The 16,963-nt window shown below is 39.9% G+C and overlaps 1 protein-coding gene across 1 annotated transcript; it reads right to left on the bottom strand.

Moving 5' to 3' along the window:
* Positions 1–2,384: 2,384 nt before the first annotated feature.
* LOC149998616 (microtubule-associated serine/threonine-protein kinase 4-like) lies at positions 2,385–15,426 on the bottom strand. Its single transcript, XM_090291232.1, has 4 exons — positions 14,818–15,426; positions 5,843–5,944; positions 3,478–3,612; positions 2,385–2,476 (listed from the first exon to the last, which is right to left on the bottom strand). The coding sequence occupies exons 1-2, from the start codon at positions 15,424–15,426 to the stop codon at positions 5,927–5,929; spliced, it is 627 nt and encodes a 208-aa protein (XP_090147358.1). The 3' UTR covers positions 2,385–2,476; positions 3,478–3,612; positions 5,843–5,926.
* Positions 15,427–16,963: the final 1,537 nt, after the last annotated feature.

Genomic DNA, 16,963 nt, shown 5'->3' with positions numbered 1-16,963 from the left:
GTTGCCAGGTACTGAAGAAAAACCAAGGCTGGAAGACCCCACTCAGTTACACTCGCTGCAGATCTACTGCGATTCCTCACGTTCATGGTCCCCACCATGTCCTGCTCAGATGCAGAGGGAGCACGAGGCTTCCCCTCTCTATTTTTTTTTTAATGTGTTTTTTTTATTATAATGTTACATTTGTCCCAATTTCCCTTCCCTCTTCTCCCCTCCACCCGGTGGCCCCCCTCCCTCCAGTTGTCCCCCCCCTTTTAGACCATGTCCATTAGTTGTGCATATAGTTCTTCTCAACCTCTGTCTATTCCATTCCCTCCTACCATGCTCCTTAATTCCTATATCATCTCCCTCCCTCTCCCCCTTCCCCCTCCCTGCTGACCTCCCCCCAATATGCTCCCCATACCTATAGTTCTTTATCCACTCTTGTTGCCTGTTTAGTTTGCCTTTGTTTCAATTCCCTAGCTTCTGTTGTTGTTTCTTGTGATGCAGTTTTCATTTTAGTATTCATAGTTTTGATCCTCCTTTTTCTAAACCAGTCCCTTTAACATCTCATATAACAGTGGTTTGGATCTAATGAGCTCTTTCAGTTTTATTTTGCCCTGGAAACACCTTCTCTGCCCTTCTATTCTGAATGACAATTTCGCTGGATAGAGTATTCGTGGTTGTAGGTTTTGGATTTTCATTACTTTGAATATTTCTTGCCAGTCCCTTCTTGCCTGCAGGGTCTCCCTTGAGAAGTCAGCTGATAGTCTAATTGGGACCCCTTTGTACATGATTCTTTTCTTCTCTCTTGCTGCTTTTAAGATTCTCTCTTTAACTTTTGACATTTTGATTATAATGTGTCTTGGAGTGGTTCTCCCTGGGTCCAGTTGTTTTGGAACTCTCTGTGCTTCCTGGACCTGTAAGTCTGTTTCCTTCCCCAAGTTAGGGAAGTTCTGCTTTATTATATTTTCACTTAATTTTTCAATTTCTAGTTCATCTTCTTCGCCCTCTGGCAAACCAATGATTCTTATGTTGGGCCTTTTATAGCTGTCCCAGAGGTTTCTGATCCTCTCATCACTTTCCTTGCTTCCCGTTTTTTCTCTCTGCACTGGTTGACTGTTTGTTCCTTCTTTGTGTTCTGGTTTGTTGATTTGAACTCTGGATTTTATTTCCTCACCATCTGTCTCGTATGTGGTTTTGTTCCTTTCAGTATGCGTGTTTTTCGATTCTTTCTCATCTTTTTCCAGATCTTTTGTGAATTCTGTAAGCCACCTGATAACAATGGCCCTGAACTGAGCCGCTGACAGGTTTCTTATTTGTTCATCTGTCAGATTCCTCATCTGTTGCCTGGTGAGCTGCGCCACCGGGATTTCTATAGTAGTCTGCCTCATTTTGACAGATGCGTTTTGTTTTCTTGGGCCGGCTATAGGGGGCAGTGCCTGCGTACTCGTCACAACCCAGCGACCTGCGCCGATCCGCAACCTTTCTCGCCGGCGCTTTGTCGTCACTGCCCAGCGTCCACTGGCGATCCGCAACCTATTTCGCAGCCCTGTGGCGGTTTGTGTGGGGGCGGGGGTCCAAGATGGATTCACACAGTTATTCCGCTAGGAGACCGGGGATCTGTCCTCCCGCCCCCTGGGCCTCACTGTTCGAGGCGATGTGGTGGCTGCTTCTTCCAGCGTTGGGGTCGCGAGCCGCCGGGGTTTGACTGCAGCCGGGATTGTCCTCCCTGCCGCTGGGATTGCTCTCCCTGCCGCTGTCCCTGGTGCGGCCGCAAACAGCACCGCCCACTTTTGCTCTTACTTGCCCAGAGCGCCGCTGGTTTATAACTTCATACGTTGGGCTTCCGTGTAGTTTTATTTTCTGGAATTTCTAGTTATCTTTTGTTTTAAAGTAGTTGTATTCCTCTCTAGTTGTAGAGGGAAGCCGAGCATGTGCGTCTAAGCCTCCATCTTGGCCGGAAGTCCCCCTCTCTACCTCTTTGTGTGCTCGTGGTCTTGCTACCATCACAGGTGAGCGTGATTAAAACCCACGGCTAACAGGTCTTCATCGGGACATGCCCTTCTCCACTTACCCACCAAAGCATTAGCTTGGTCACTGCTTCCACACATCCCCGCCCCCAGAACAAAAGGCCCTATACAGAAAAATAATTCTTGCTCTGTGCTTAAATTTAGGCAGGCACCTGGAATGCAGGTGGGTTAAGAGACTTGGCAGGTTGTGTGCCAATGTGTGCTAATGTGGAACGTTCAATACATCTATGGAATAATACTTTCAGATAAATTTAAAAAGCAAAATCAAGCCTAAAAACATTAAGAGTAGAAACCCTATGACATCCGCAGGAGTCCCATTTTGAAGCTGGGATGCGGAAAGGTAAAAGAACAGAAACGCAGTTACCGAACCTCTTACCTGCTGATGTGCTCCTTCGACATAATACGTAGCTATAAGCACAGCGAGCAGCAGTAAACAAGACACCACAGTGTTTTGACGATGCCATAATCTTAAAAACATATTTTAAAAAATTAATGAAATAGCTCAGTTTCATTTTCAGGATTCATCATTCTCAAAAACAATATCCTGTCAAAGCAGTTCGGTTTTTTTAGCTCAGCTACAGGATCAGTTCTTTCTGGGATGAGCTCTTTTGTCCTTAATCACTATGGTCTCTTGGGGTATAGAAGGGGTCCAGGGAAGATACATGGCTACAGAACTCAATTTTATTCCCTTATCCAAAGACTAATCTTATTTACACCAAACTTCTAATTAGGAGAAGCACTGTAATACACTGGAGAGCACTGGCCTTCAAGTCAGAAGACTTGGGTCAGAATCCCAAGTTCCTTAAATACTGCACTTGGAGTAAGACACTTAACCAGTCTGATTCTGTTTCTTGTTTTAAAAATCATGATAATCATATACTTGTTTTAGCTTCTTTATGGAGTTGCTTTAAAGATCAAATGAACTGAAAAATGTTACAAAATGTTTTATTAATTGTAAGTATAATAAAAATGCAAGATATTATAGATAATAACTTGGAAAGGCAAGTCAAAAATGATAAGGCAAGTAAAAGTTCCACTTCCTCTTTATGATGTCTGAAATAGGGCTTACAAGTACTAAATTCAAGATAGAACACATTTTCTTGGCAGTCTTTTCTCATTGGCTCAAACTGTCAGTAACAGTGCCACGTATCCTGAACCTTGTCCTACTAAAGAATCAGTGTATTCAATATACACAGGTCTTCCTCCTTAAAGCAAAGCCAGAAAAAAAATCTCGTTTTCAGTATTCTGTTTTGCATAAAAGATTCAACATGAGATAGCGGTCAACTGTCAATAGTATGTTCCCTTAACCTATTTTTCTGCAAACTATGGGAAAGGAAAATAAATATATTCCCATAACATTCTAAATTCAATCCATTTCATAAAGCAGGTGGCAGGGAGTAGGAGCTTGCTGAAGATTTCTAAAATTAGTAAATAAGAGTTATATAAAAGATTATGGAAGACTCTTTACTTTGAGGTCCATCCTTCAAGATTACTAGGATTTCCAGAGAAAAATACTGCAAGGTAATGAGTGGCTGTCTCCACAGGACAATATTCTGCCTTTCTTCCCGATCCCTCTTCTTCTTTTCATTCATTGAAGAGGGATCTGAAAAACATTAGTGCGGAAATTAAAACAAAATGCTCGCTTTTTCCAATCACTTTCATAATTCGTCTACTTTCCCATCCCACATTTGAATGACGGCATATGAACCTCAAAAAAACAATGTGGTTCACACTAGGACAACTCTTAACATTTTTTATGCAATTATCTTACTGTTAGGACACAAGTTTCTCTTTTGTACATTACTGGAATACTACATTATCCCACCTCTACGGAGTGCAATTTAGCTTATATCGTAGAGCAAAGTGATTTAGAGCTCAAAATGTGAAGGCAAATTACTTCGTTCCAAATCCTGGTCTTGGCGCTTAACTAGTCCTGTGACCTTGGGCAAGTTGGTTAACCTGTCTATGCCTCAGTTATCTCTCTCTGAAATGAAGACGAAAATAGTACTTACTTTATAGGGTCATGATAAAGATTAAATTAATTCATATAGTAAAGCTCTCAGAAGTTTGACCCTTAGTTAAGGGCACAATTAAGGTTAGTTATTATTGTCATCATCTATCAAAATTGCAATACACATAGAGTAGCCCCACCTTATACATGGTTCCATTTTCAGTACCCATGGTCAGCCTTGGTCTGATTCCAGAGATCAGCAATTCATAGGTTTTAAATTGCGCACTGTTGTGAGTAATGCGATGAAATCTGGCGCTGACCGTGCTGTCTCTGCTACCTGCTCACTAGTCACTTCGTAGCTGTCTCGGTCACCAGATGGACTACTGCAGTTACCACAGTGCTGGTGTTCAAGTAATTCTTATTTAACTTGATAATAGCTTCAAAGCACAAGACTAGTGATGCTGATAATTCGGATACGCCAAAGAGAAGCCATAAAGCATATGAATGCATGAAAGAAAAACAGCATATTTAGGGTTTGGTACTATCCATGGTTTCAGGCATCCTCTTGGAATGTTTCCCCCATAAATAAGGGGACCTACTGTACCCTGTAATCCAATAATTCTATTTTTAAGAATGACTAGGTGTAAGGAGAAATAAGTTTTGTACAAGCTTATTCAATGAGGCATTATTTGTCCTAGCAAAAGATTATAAACAACTGAAATGTTATCAACAGAGGACAGAGGGATGATTCTAGTATGGTATACTCATACAATGGAGTACTAAGCATCCTGAATAAAGAACAAGGTCTTCATGTACAGTTATAGCACAACCTCTGGCAAATATTTAGTAAAAAATAAAACCTGTGGTAAAGAAGAAGAGTATGTCATAGAAACATTAATTTTAAATTTCTGGGGGTGAGGCAGTAGGGGGAGCATATATAAATGTGCTAGTTGAAAAGACAAAAAAACATGTAAAAGCTACTAATGGGAGAGACCGTGACATATACGATGCCTATCTCTTAATCCTGAAACGCCTAGTGAAACAATGTAAAATTTATTGGCAAAGTAACCCAGAAGGCAGATCAGTGCTACAAAATGTGTTCTGCAAGGCCATTCAGTGATCAAAGCAAACATATGGCAACTGTTTCAGATAGCTTACACCTCTTCCAATAGAAGAAAATATCTGCTATAATAATATTACCATACTGGAGTGTAATTTGTGATGTGTTTGAGATGCTAAACAATCTAGAAGTTAAAAGGAAATCCATTACAATGAACAGAAAAGGAAAACCTTTCATTTTCCTTTAATATACAAAGGAAAGATTTTTGTTAAATCATCTATATAAATAAATTCTGTAATTTTCAGGGTATATGTATGAATAAGAGTCAAACATACTGCAATTTACCCCACAAATTTCAAATTTGGTTAAAATATAAATTTGTCTCAAGATTTTGAAATAAATCCACAATAATCATATTCTGACTTTTTTGATAATTATATAATTTAGGGTTCCTGTAATAAGTAAATTTATAATCTATCTCTAAAGTTACAAAATAGCATCATGAAATTGGGCACCAAATACTTTTCATACAATAAAATTAACAATAATAATCTTGTACCTAGAATACTAAATGTGACGGTGGCCAGGCTGCCTCGACTATCACTGTGAAAAAAAATCACCTTATAGGCCCGGACTCATAATTTAATTTACTCTGAAGAGTAAACAAAATATAATTAATCTTATATAAGAACCTTGTATTATTACATAGAATATTATTTTACTATAAAAATAACAAATAATAGATATATTTCTATTTTATTCCAGTGAAAAGCATATAATTTAAACCCATAGATCTTCTCCCTCCAAACTGCCATACTTTACCTGTGAATTTTCCATTATATTGTTCCTTGTTCATTGCTACACGTCTCTGGTCACAATTTTTTCCATTCTCTGCCATTTCATAGATCAATAACTCTTGAGGAGCTAATAAAGCAAAATAAAATCCAGTGATACATTACAGTATTCCCTCACTTATCACGGGCATTACATTCTAGATCCCCCCGTGACAGGTGAAAATCCACGAAGTAGGAACCTTACGCTTATTTTAGTATTTATATATATTTTAAGGCTTTATAAACCCTTCCCACACACTATAAAGCTTTCCCAGTCCCTTATTAACCTTTCCCACTCCCTTATTAACCTTTTCCACACTTTTACAAACACTACTTATGTTCTTAAACACATTCTATACTCTTAAACCTACATAACTTTAACAACATATGTATACAGTACTGCAAAATCCCACAATACAGTGAAAAATCCACGATAAATATAATATTTTTAAAAATCCTGCAATACAGTGAGGCCACGATAAGTGAACAGCCATATAGAGAGGGACTACTGTACATAATTCTGCTTTGCACCCGTGACTAAATAAAACTGCATACAGACACAACATGGCAGTACTACCATATCTTTACCTGAACAATGTGTTTACTTTATTTGTAGTTGGAGTAGTTAAGGTTAAATGAGATCGTAAGGGTGGGGCCCTAATCCAATAGAACCAGTGTCACCAGAAGATGAAAAGAGACACCAGACACCTCTCTCTCTGCAAGCACATAGAGGAAAGTCCATGTGAGGACACAAGAAAGCAGCTGTCTGCAAGCCAGAAAGAGAGGCCTCATCAGAACCCAACCCTGTCAGCTCCTCAATTTCATATGTCCAGACTCTGAAACGGGGAGAAAATAAATGTCTGTTGTTTAAGTCAACTAGTCTATGGCATTGTTATGGTAGCCCTAGCAGACTAATCCAACACTGATTAGTATAAACAAGGGGAACCAGATCACAGTACAGTAATATTTTTCTTGGTAATAGTAATAAATTGGTATTCTGGTTTGTGAACTTGGTTAGAATAATTCCATCCTCTGGTGTCCATTCAGATATACACTTACTACTTCAAATTTACAAGCTAAAAAGCTGAGAAGCAGACACTAAAATGTGGCATCTATACCAAGATCCAGATGCCCTGAGTGGACTAAACTGCGTAAGCCAGACCGTCTTTTATCCCAGATATACCCTAAGTATTTTGCAGCCCGTGTCTTCAAATCACAACAGTGACTACTCAGGCTAGCATTAACATACCCTGTTAATCTTACTCATTATCATTTTCAACATCATAAAAGGACCAATTTTATAGGGGAACAGAAAAACTTGGTTCCCCAAAGCTGCCAATACATCTTGATGGACTTCAGGTCATATCAGAGCAAGCAGCCCGTGGACTTGGTATGTCACCTGTCTGTATTCCACACCCTAGGCCGAATGCATTCTACCCTATTCTAATTCTATTCTCCTTAACTGAAAGTTGCTTTATTTACTGGAGCTAAAAGAATCCTTCCAGCATCATGTATTTATTAGCTGCACGACTTGAGTAACTAATTTAAGCCTTTGCATTTGAGTTCATTTGTAAAATATCCCCATTTCTATATTCATGTCATCTTTAATTTGTGTGTGTGTGTTGGTTTGGAGTATTCTCAGTAATTTAGTCTCTCTACTTCAAGAGAAATTATAGATAACTGTCATGCACAGTGACAGGTACACAGCAGGCACTTAATGTTAGTTTCTCCAAGCCCATTTCACGAATGTCACAATTTCCCAAAATAATCATAGTGAATTCTTCCCTGAGTAGTCACTTACAGACACTTGTTTTCCACATACTACACATGAACTTGCAAAACTGGTTTCCAGAGAAGCAGCCAAAGAATCAGAAAAATCTTACTTTGTTATGTTGGATAACAAAAATGAATTATCATCAATCTAAACATTTTGAAAAGTACTAAAAGGACAATTTGTTAAAAATCATTATGGAGTAAAGGGCTCTAGCCTACCTATGCAGCTAGGTAGGGTAAGAGGAAGTACTAATTTTTAAGGAGAGCCACTTTTCACGGTGGAACGCAGAAGCATAAATTTTGGAAATCTATGATGGAATAGTGCGTGGGAATAAATCCAAAAGGACTGAACTCTCCTCAAACAGGAACCTAGAATATCTTCCTGATATCCAACGGAGCTTACTGTGCAGTGGAAGTGTTGTAATATCAATTTTAACAGCATGTATTGAGAATTAAGTTGTTGAAATAAACTCTATAGGTCTGTGGATGAGATGAGAAGGTAGAAACAGGAAAGCATAATTCAAACATCCAATATAATTTTCATTGTGAAGACATATCTAGATACAAGAAATGCTTTAAAAGGCTGTAAACTTGCAGATTTTAAACACAGCTGAAGCATTCAAAATAAAAGGTTGACCTTAAGATATATGGGTTTTTTTGTTTGTTTCTGGCAGAAGTCCTTAGAAAATACTGCTAAAATCAGCTCACAAAGGTTCTTTGTAGGCTGTACATCGGTGCTAAGACTATAATAATCCATTCATTTTAAACATTAGCTGCATTTGTAATGCAAACACTGTGAAACTAAATTATTGTGAGTTCTTCAAAGAAACACAGAAACATTTAAGGAGAAAATGAAAACAGCAACTCCCTGAGTAATAGAAGAGCTACTGGGGAATTTAACAAGATGAAAAGGAAAAGCAAGTAAGATGAGTGAAACCACTGATTCTAATTTTCTTAGCCACTGTGTTGCAAAATAAAATGAGCACACTTCCACTTCAGAAAATAATCTATCCAAATGATCCCACTTTCTCACATACAAAAAAACTAATAAAACAGATTTTCCCATATAAAGCATATAAGGCAGCCAACTTGATTAGTATACCTTTCTTGCTTTCAGAAGTGTGTATCCTTAACTGGATTATTTAGTAACTTCGGTCATAGACTACTCCAAAATAGCTGTAGATTTTCCTAAAATTATTAAGATTAAGAAATTGCAATTTATTCCTGGAAACTTAATAAATAAGTGAAGAGTAACATATCTTGACTAGTGAGGCTTTGATACAGCATAAAGCCAAAGAAAACTCAAACACCACGCGCAATATCAGAGTGACTATCAGATCATCTGACTCAGAGTCAGACAGTATCTAACACATGCTTGTGGCAGTTCAAGAATGTGTTCTAAGAAGATGCATTATTTGAATGAGAACATATGAGATAAATTCTCTGAATCTTTTTGAACTTTCTAAGTCTTGGGGAATTCAACAAATTAAAACTCCAAGTTAGGATAGAATTTAAGTGTTCAAAATCTCAATAAATCTCCCAAAAATGGCTTAGTAGGTTATGAGGGTATACATTTCCAGCCTAAACTGTTCCCCATATTAGTGAAGCATGAAGTACACTAACCTATGGGAAGGGGAACCACCAGGTGCTGAGAGGCTCTGGCGCCAGAGCCGGTAGGAGACATACCCCGGAGCTTCGGGGCCAGAAGCACAGCACAGAGTTCCTGTGCGCACGGTGGGGGGAGGGGGGTGGTGGTCACAGATGGCAGATCAGCTTCCGCTGAAGTCAGCTCTGTGCGCACAGGCTTGAAAAGCACTTGCCCTGGGACCTGTCTGTTTTCTCTGACTGCTCTTTGGAACCCCCGGCCCGTGTGAAAAAGGCCCCGGCTAACCTGCTGAGGCAGAGGGGACCATGTGGAGCAAAGGCATCCCAGCCAAGACCGGCCTAGCTAAAGAGCCACGCTAGCCCGGACCAGGACTGCCCAACCTAACTCACAGAATCACGAGAAATATCAAATGAATTTTTAAATCACGAAATTCTGGAGCTAAGTTGTTACACAGCAAAATACTCAATAGTGATAACTGCTACAGTGAAAAGTAAGGAAATTTGGGAGTGTGTATATGCGTGTGGATCGTGCACAATTTTTCACAAGGTGGGTAAAAGAAGCTTTCTCTGAGAACTTAACATTAGAGAAAAGCCACGGAAAAACACGGGGAAGAGCACTGTAGGGAAAGAGGAAAAGAAGTACAAAGCCTTTGAGGTGGGAGCCTGCGGGCATGTTTCACCTCCCAACAGCTACTAAGGTTACTGATTGATTCAGATACTTAAATTTATAAAAATTATAGAGTTTTGCAGGTACAGAGATTCTAGCGATATCTGTAATTAGTATAAACTGAAGAAATTCCTCTACCCACAGAAGCAGCGCTAAAATCTCCTAAAAATTAGATCTTAAAAACTTACAAGGGGCAGGAGAACCTTGTATGCTCTCCTGATTACACAGCTTTTGCAATGTGGAGACTTCAAAGTTTCTGGAAGGAAACAGACTCAAAAATGAGGAAAGAAGAGGTCAGTCAGATCCACCAATTCAACTTTACTGGACTTTATTCTGTCTTCTAGACCACAGAGCAGCATCTGACAGAGCTGAACATTTCTTAAAAGAATTCTGAGTAAATCACATGCTTGATACCCAGCCCCCTAAAAAAAATGACAAACCTCGCTCACCCCTCTGCCTCATCTGTGTAGCTGTAACCACTTTTTATTAGTGTTGGATTTTCTGATCATTCTTTCTTCAAACACTTATTTATCAGTGTCCTTTGCTGGCTCTCATTTACCTGACCTGACCCATTGCCAGGTTTCTCCAAGTGACTTATCTGGTTCCATAGTTTAAAATACTAGCATGGATTTGTACTTCCGGTCCTGAGCTCTAGATTAGTATTCCTAATAAAGTACCACCTGGACGATTCCCAAGCATCTCAAATTTAACATGTTCTTTTTAAAACCCAGCCTCATCCCTCTTCCTCTTCTGGTAACACATCCAGTCCTCCCCAAACCCTCCCTCTCCCGGTGCTTGGCACAACCATCCACCCAGTTATACCACACAGAGAAGCACAGCTATCCCTGACTCCTCACATCTAATTCAGGCCCCAGTACTCTTCCAAATATATTTAGCATCCACCCACTCACGGCTCTCCACTTTTGCTACCATCTGGATCAGGCCATCTTCATGTCTCCATTTCTATTCTTGCCCCTTCAATTCATCCTTCACATATGAGCAAGAGTGAACTTCATATAAATCATATTACTCCCTACTTGAAACTGGAGAATGACTTCCTATTGCTCCCAGATAAAATTCAAACTAATTTACATAGCCTGGAAAACTACATAACCTCAACCACACATGTGTTTCCTACCTAACCTCGTATCACGGTATTACAGGTGTACCATGCCAGAGTCTCAAACAGGCAGATATCCACATTCATTCTCTCTCAGACCCTTTGTTGTTTCCTTTTTAACATTTGTTATGCTGTGTTTATTCTTTCACTTCTGTGTTTATGTTTTTCTCTATCAGGCTTTCGACAAAAGTATCTGTTTGCCTTTGTTTTCACTGTTTTCCCCAGAACCTAGGACACAGGTATTTTGTTCAATGATTGGATGAATGAACAGATGTCAATGCAAAAGGATCGGATCTTTCCATGCAAAGACGTAAGCACTAGAAGACATCCCTAAACAGCAAATCCCCCGATTTTAATTCTCAAATTCCGTGTTATGGCTTACCCAGATAATGCTGTGGGGAAAGGGAAAAAATCCTTCCTTCCTCCGGTTCCTTTTGGCTGGCTGAGGAATCAAATCAATGAGACAGATTGACGAGAGAAAATCAAATTTAACTCCCCAGGCACGGGAAGCCCAACTACATCACAGAGTTCCCGCGCACACGAGGGATCCAGAGACAGAAAGGGAAAATGCCGTATATACGTCATTGCGAGCTTAGGATGAGACGGGCACCTTGAGGCTTGAGTGTCACTGCCAGACGATTAGAGCAGTTGTTCCGTAAGCAGTAGTTTGCCCTGCCATACAGACAGGTCAAAGGAGGTTATGTCTGATAATCTCTTATTGTGGGCAAGGCCTCTAATTCAAGTTCTTCTAGAGGTAGTTGGGGGAGGAGAGGCAGGAGTTTCTCTATCCTGCAGGGGTCTCAGTTCACTTCAGCTCAAAATAACCTTCATACCACAAAGGCACACCTTGGGGTGACTCATTCTGGATCCCTATAATGTGAACTATTAACAATAATACAAAAAGGTTAAGAAAATGACCTATAAGAATGACTCATTTTGTTAAGAATCCCACATGTAAAAATCCACAAAATAAAATTGTGTATATAAATACATCTATTTACCGAGATCTCATTAATAATACCAAACAATAACCAAGTAAGCAGCGACACAAAGATGTGCTTTCAAAACAGGGTTGGGAAAGAGTTCATAGCAACTGCTCAGCAGGCCACAGGATGACGACAATGATGGTAATCATGGTTAGCTGTATGCCAGGCACTATTCTAAATGCTTAATGTAAATCTATTCACTTAACCCTAACAACAAAAACACTGACTACATTGTCAAGGAGGAAATGGAGACAGCAAGAGGCTAAGTAATTAGCCCAACGGTTGCGCAGCAGTAGAGCTGGAATTTGAACCAAGGCAATTTTGCTTCATAGCCTTCTTGACTCTTATCACTACCTACCCAGTCCTTTCAGAAAAATGTGTAAAGACCCCGGTTATTGTTACTAATGAACCTCAAGAACAAGAGAAAACATCACAAAGCATTACTAAAAAATATATGTACTTTTGGAAGACTCCTGACAAACTCCACAGCAATTAGTTACATCAGCTGGGATAGGATTACTCAATCGGTTGCTCTTGCTTAATTTAAAAATGCCTTAAGCTTTAAGAACATCTTTTATCTGATACAGAAAATTATCACCTATTCAAATTTCCAAAACCTTGAAGAGCATATTTTAAAATGAGCTTTTCATAATAAGGGTTTACACAATACATAATATCAGTTCACTCTATACAAAGGTGCTTTCCAGACAATTAAGTTTCTTGAAGCAATGAACTCCTTAAAAGTTTAGCCCCCCCCCACCAAATATTTTCAAGTCTTTGTGAAAGCACAGTATTAACCAACACAACAACAAATTATCACTTCCATTCATCTAGTTTGCTTCTGAGGTTAGTCTGGATTCTCTAATCTGGAGTTTATTCCATACCAGAGAGAGAGAGAGAGAGAGAGAGAGAGAGAGAGAGAGAGAGAGAGAGAGAGACCTGCAAAGAGGGTGTGGGCAAAGCAGCAGTGATAGTAAGTACCTGGCACTACAGGCTCTAAGAAAGGGGAGAGAGACTAAACAGGTTTTGTAAAATCAATGGAAGCAAAAAGAGTTCCCAAGAAGACAGAGAACTAACTCTTCTACATTGTCTATTTACCCAGAATGAAATAATTACAGAAGTGATTGCACAGATTAAGAGAAAATTAACATAACAATGATGAAATTACAAACAGCTTGGAGAAATTTTTTTAGCAGGAGCAAAGTAATAAATACAGCTTCCTCATGCTTAGTAGCAACAACCTTCACTCACTGAGACATGTTACAAAGATCCTGTCTTTTCCACTTGCCAGAAAGAAGACATCTCGATACCTGATAGTAACTAAGCATCAACTCAGAATAACTGTTCTGAAGAATAGAACTAATTTTCTTTCTTTCTAACATTCCACTGCAAATCTTGCCAAGCACAGTATTTTTGTTTTCATAGAATTTACAACTCAGTCAGCTAAAAGGGGGGTGGGGGGGGAGGAATGTATATACACATATAGATTTCTTTAAAATATGAGAAATATTTTTTAAATTTAATTTATTTTTAGGGGGGGCGGAGGGAGGCAGAGAGGGGGAGAAACATAGTTCAGTGCCTCTGGCACACCCCAAACCAGGGACCTGGTCTGCAGCCCAGGCATGTGCTCTGACTGGGAATCGAACAGGCAACCTTTTGGTTTGCAGACTGGATGGAATTCAATCCACTGAGCCACACCAGCCGGGGCAATACATAAGAGAAACCATTTTAAGGCAAACCAGTAAATATTACCAAACCGTATAAAGATGCCTGAAGACAAGTTAGCAGAACAGAAAGAACACTTGGGAATCTCATTTCCAGTTCAGGTACCGGCACTGCCTAAGCCGTATGACTTCAAGCAAGCCAATTACTGATTGTTTCTGGGCCTCAGTTTTCTCCTGTTAAATAAGAATCTAACTATATGTTCAGAGAGGTTGCTTCTACTTCTAAATACTGTGTTCAGTAGTTTTCAGTGAAATGATAAAGTGTCTTACTTAATATAAATAAGGCTATTTCTAACCTTTATTTAACTATATGTAAGCACCGAAAGCTTCAGCTTCCTCTGCACTTGTAAATTCTTATGTGATAATACATGACGACCAGAAAAGACCAGTCTTAAACTCTCAAATGCAAAGCTATACTCATTTTCCAGTCATCTACTTATCAATCAAGGTGACTAACTCAATGTTTTACAGTATCAAACTATTCCTGGCTAGCTTTTATTGCATTCAAAAGTAGGGCAAAGATCATCGCGGTAAAGTGTATAATAATATTTTCAGATAAAGAGCACACAATATAAAACATGAAATTCTGAAACGATGCAAAGCAACAGTATTCTGCACTTACATATGTCCATATTTCAGAGTAAAATGACAATATTTTCATTTATATCATGATTTCACATTTACTATCTCAATCACTGTGACAATCCTATGAAGTAAAGTGAGCTGTATTTTTATCAATACAATCCAGACCAGCTCAGAAAGTCAGGTAACCTGTCAGCCTTCACTTAATAAATGCTGAACCTGTACATCAATCTAGGTTTTCTGATTTAAAGTCTGATGATCTTTTGCAATCCTAAAAAGTGGTTAGAAAATTTGAATCATCGGTTCCTGAATAACTGAATTGAACAAAAATATAAGGTCAGGTTCGGCAATTATAGTCAATAAGCAAATTTACCAGATGTTAAAAATAATAATAACCTCTAATTTATATAATTCCACATCTCAAAACTCTTGTCACCTCGTCTCAGACAAGTGTGAAATTTTTTTCTAAATAAAAATATGTAAATTAAACAAACTGATTAAACTCACTGATTCATCTGGTTCTGGTGTTTCTGCTGTCCCGCTATTATAGTTTCCCAACTGAGCCATTTCTTCCAAAGGATCCTTATTGAGCCCCAGCTGGCTGATGATGTACCTGGGAATGTCAGTTTTAATACCCTGTCCTTCTTTTGCATGGCCCTCCGCTGCTTCTAATAGGTAGTAAAATTCTTCAGGATCAAATTCCAGGCACTCTAGTAACCGAGCAGGGCGGGCAATAACAATCAGGATCTTTCGGACTAGCTGTTTTATAAAAGCCAATTCGCCACTTTCTGAACGATCGTGGGCCTCCTGTAGCAACTTATCTAATTTGTGCTGTAATTCAAGGAAGTATCGTGAGGTGATAAGACCCTGGTGGGATTTATCCAAGCAATCTCGAGCCAGTTCAATAATCTGATGGTGAGTGAAACTCAGCACTCCGTCTGCGAGGGGAAGAACGTGGTCAGGAGAGTAGCTGGTGATAATTTCCTTCAGGCGTTCTTCCATCTGAGCTGTAGCCTTCGGGAACCTTTCTTTGTAGACGTGGTTCATCATAATTATTTCACGGTCACAGCAGGCGGGAGCACGTCCGGGGCTCAGACTTCGAGAACGGGGGCGCATGGGCGTGTTGCTGCATCTGTTCTCTGCGGCAATGCTCTCGGTAGTACAAAAATGTTTCGATAAGAAGTGTAATTCATCCGGTGTTGGTTGGTATGGTAACTGATGCAACTTCTCCTGGGAGGAACAGGATGAAGACACCGTGGAGCTGGGCGTGTTTGTCCCATAGCCAGAGGAGGGGAGGGAAGCCAGGGACCAGCGGCGTCCATCAGTCCTGCGTGCAAATGAAAAATGGGCTGAGGCACTGGGCACTGATTAAACTAGCTATAGGTTAACTGTTAAAAGGCATTTATTAAGGACTTCAGAAACTTGGTTCTTCTGGAATGAGTGCCACAGAAACTAACGTATCAAATAGGATATTAATAGCATATTAATCAGATAGGATATATCCTCAAAGAAAATGTTCCCATGTTTTAAAACAAATAAGACATAAAAGATTTCCAGTGTGGAGTCATTTCACACCTACATTTGTCTGGATACCAGCACCCGTCTTCCAAAGGTCAATAAAAACAATCTAGAACGCACAAAATGTTGCACAGTAAATAACAGTTTCTCTACCATCATTTCTGTTAATATACAACCAAAATCAGAACTAAGATACAATAGACAGCAGTCAGAACATTAAATTATCATTACAACACTAAAAAACACTTGTACAAGCTTCTCCAAAAGATCAGTGCACTCTGTCTGCAAAATTTCTGACAAGCCCCAAAGGAGAACTGAAGTACAGTAGATTAAAGTTAGGATTAAAGGATCTATGTTGCCCAAATGGGTATAAACAGTGCCAGAGCCTATACACCATTTGATTTCCCAATGAATTTGCAGGAAAACAAAAGATAATAGGGTAAACCCTACTAGAGGTCATAAGTTATCTTAGCAGTGTGACACAGGACCACAAATGGCTTCTTGGAATTTTAGAGATTAAGCCGACCTCCACTGTGATAATATACAGGGGTCAGAGGGGTAAGGGATTTGGAAAAGGTAGAGGACCCCACTTTTCATGAAAGTAGTGGGCGATGTGTGAAGGTCCTCTGCGAGCGATCCTCGCAGCGAAGGCCCCATTCCCTTTAACACCAACGCTTTAGAAGGAACCTACACATCTAAATTGTGTTCAGAAGCGGGTGTGTTCAGCGTCACGCGCTACTGCTTGGGTAGGCCAAGAACCCAAACTGACAGCTCCTGAGAAACAGCTAGGTCATCAGCAGGGGAGATCTCCATTTACCCTCAAGTCCTAGACGCCCGGGAGGGAAGAGGAGACAGGCACTCCACAGAAGCTCAGAACAGGTTCCATATGCGTGGCGCTCACAGCAAAAGGTCGGGAGTCTAGTGTACGTGTTCAGTAACCTGGTGGCCAACCATGGCGAGGTGTCCCAAATAACCTGGCTACCGCCCGACGGAGACGTCCAGAGTCAGCAGCACCCGAAAACACTGCTTGAAGTCGAAATCGTGGTGCCCCAGATCTGCACGGTCTAAGCAGGCGAGCTCAAGAAGAAGCCAAGCTCAGAGGACAGTGTCAGGTTTCTGCCCGCAATCCCCCGCG

The sequence above is a fragment of the Furipterus horrens genome, unplaced genomic scaffold (assembly GCF_987537825.1).
Source record: "Furipterus horrens unplaced genomic scaffold, mFurHor1.1.pri manual_scaffold_11, whole genome shotgun sequence".
Lineage (NCBI taxonomy): Eukaryota > Metazoa > Chordata > Mammalia > Chiroptera > Furipteridae > Furipterus > Furipterus horrens.
Note: the sequence above shows the minus strand (reverse complement) of the source record. Positions and strands in the feature narration are given on the sequence as shown.

Coding starts and splice junctions, on each gene's coding strand:
- LOC149998616 (XM_090291232.1), bottom strand. CDS start 15,426: ATGCGCCCCCGTTCTCGAAGTCTGAGCCCCGGACGTGCTCCCGCCTGC.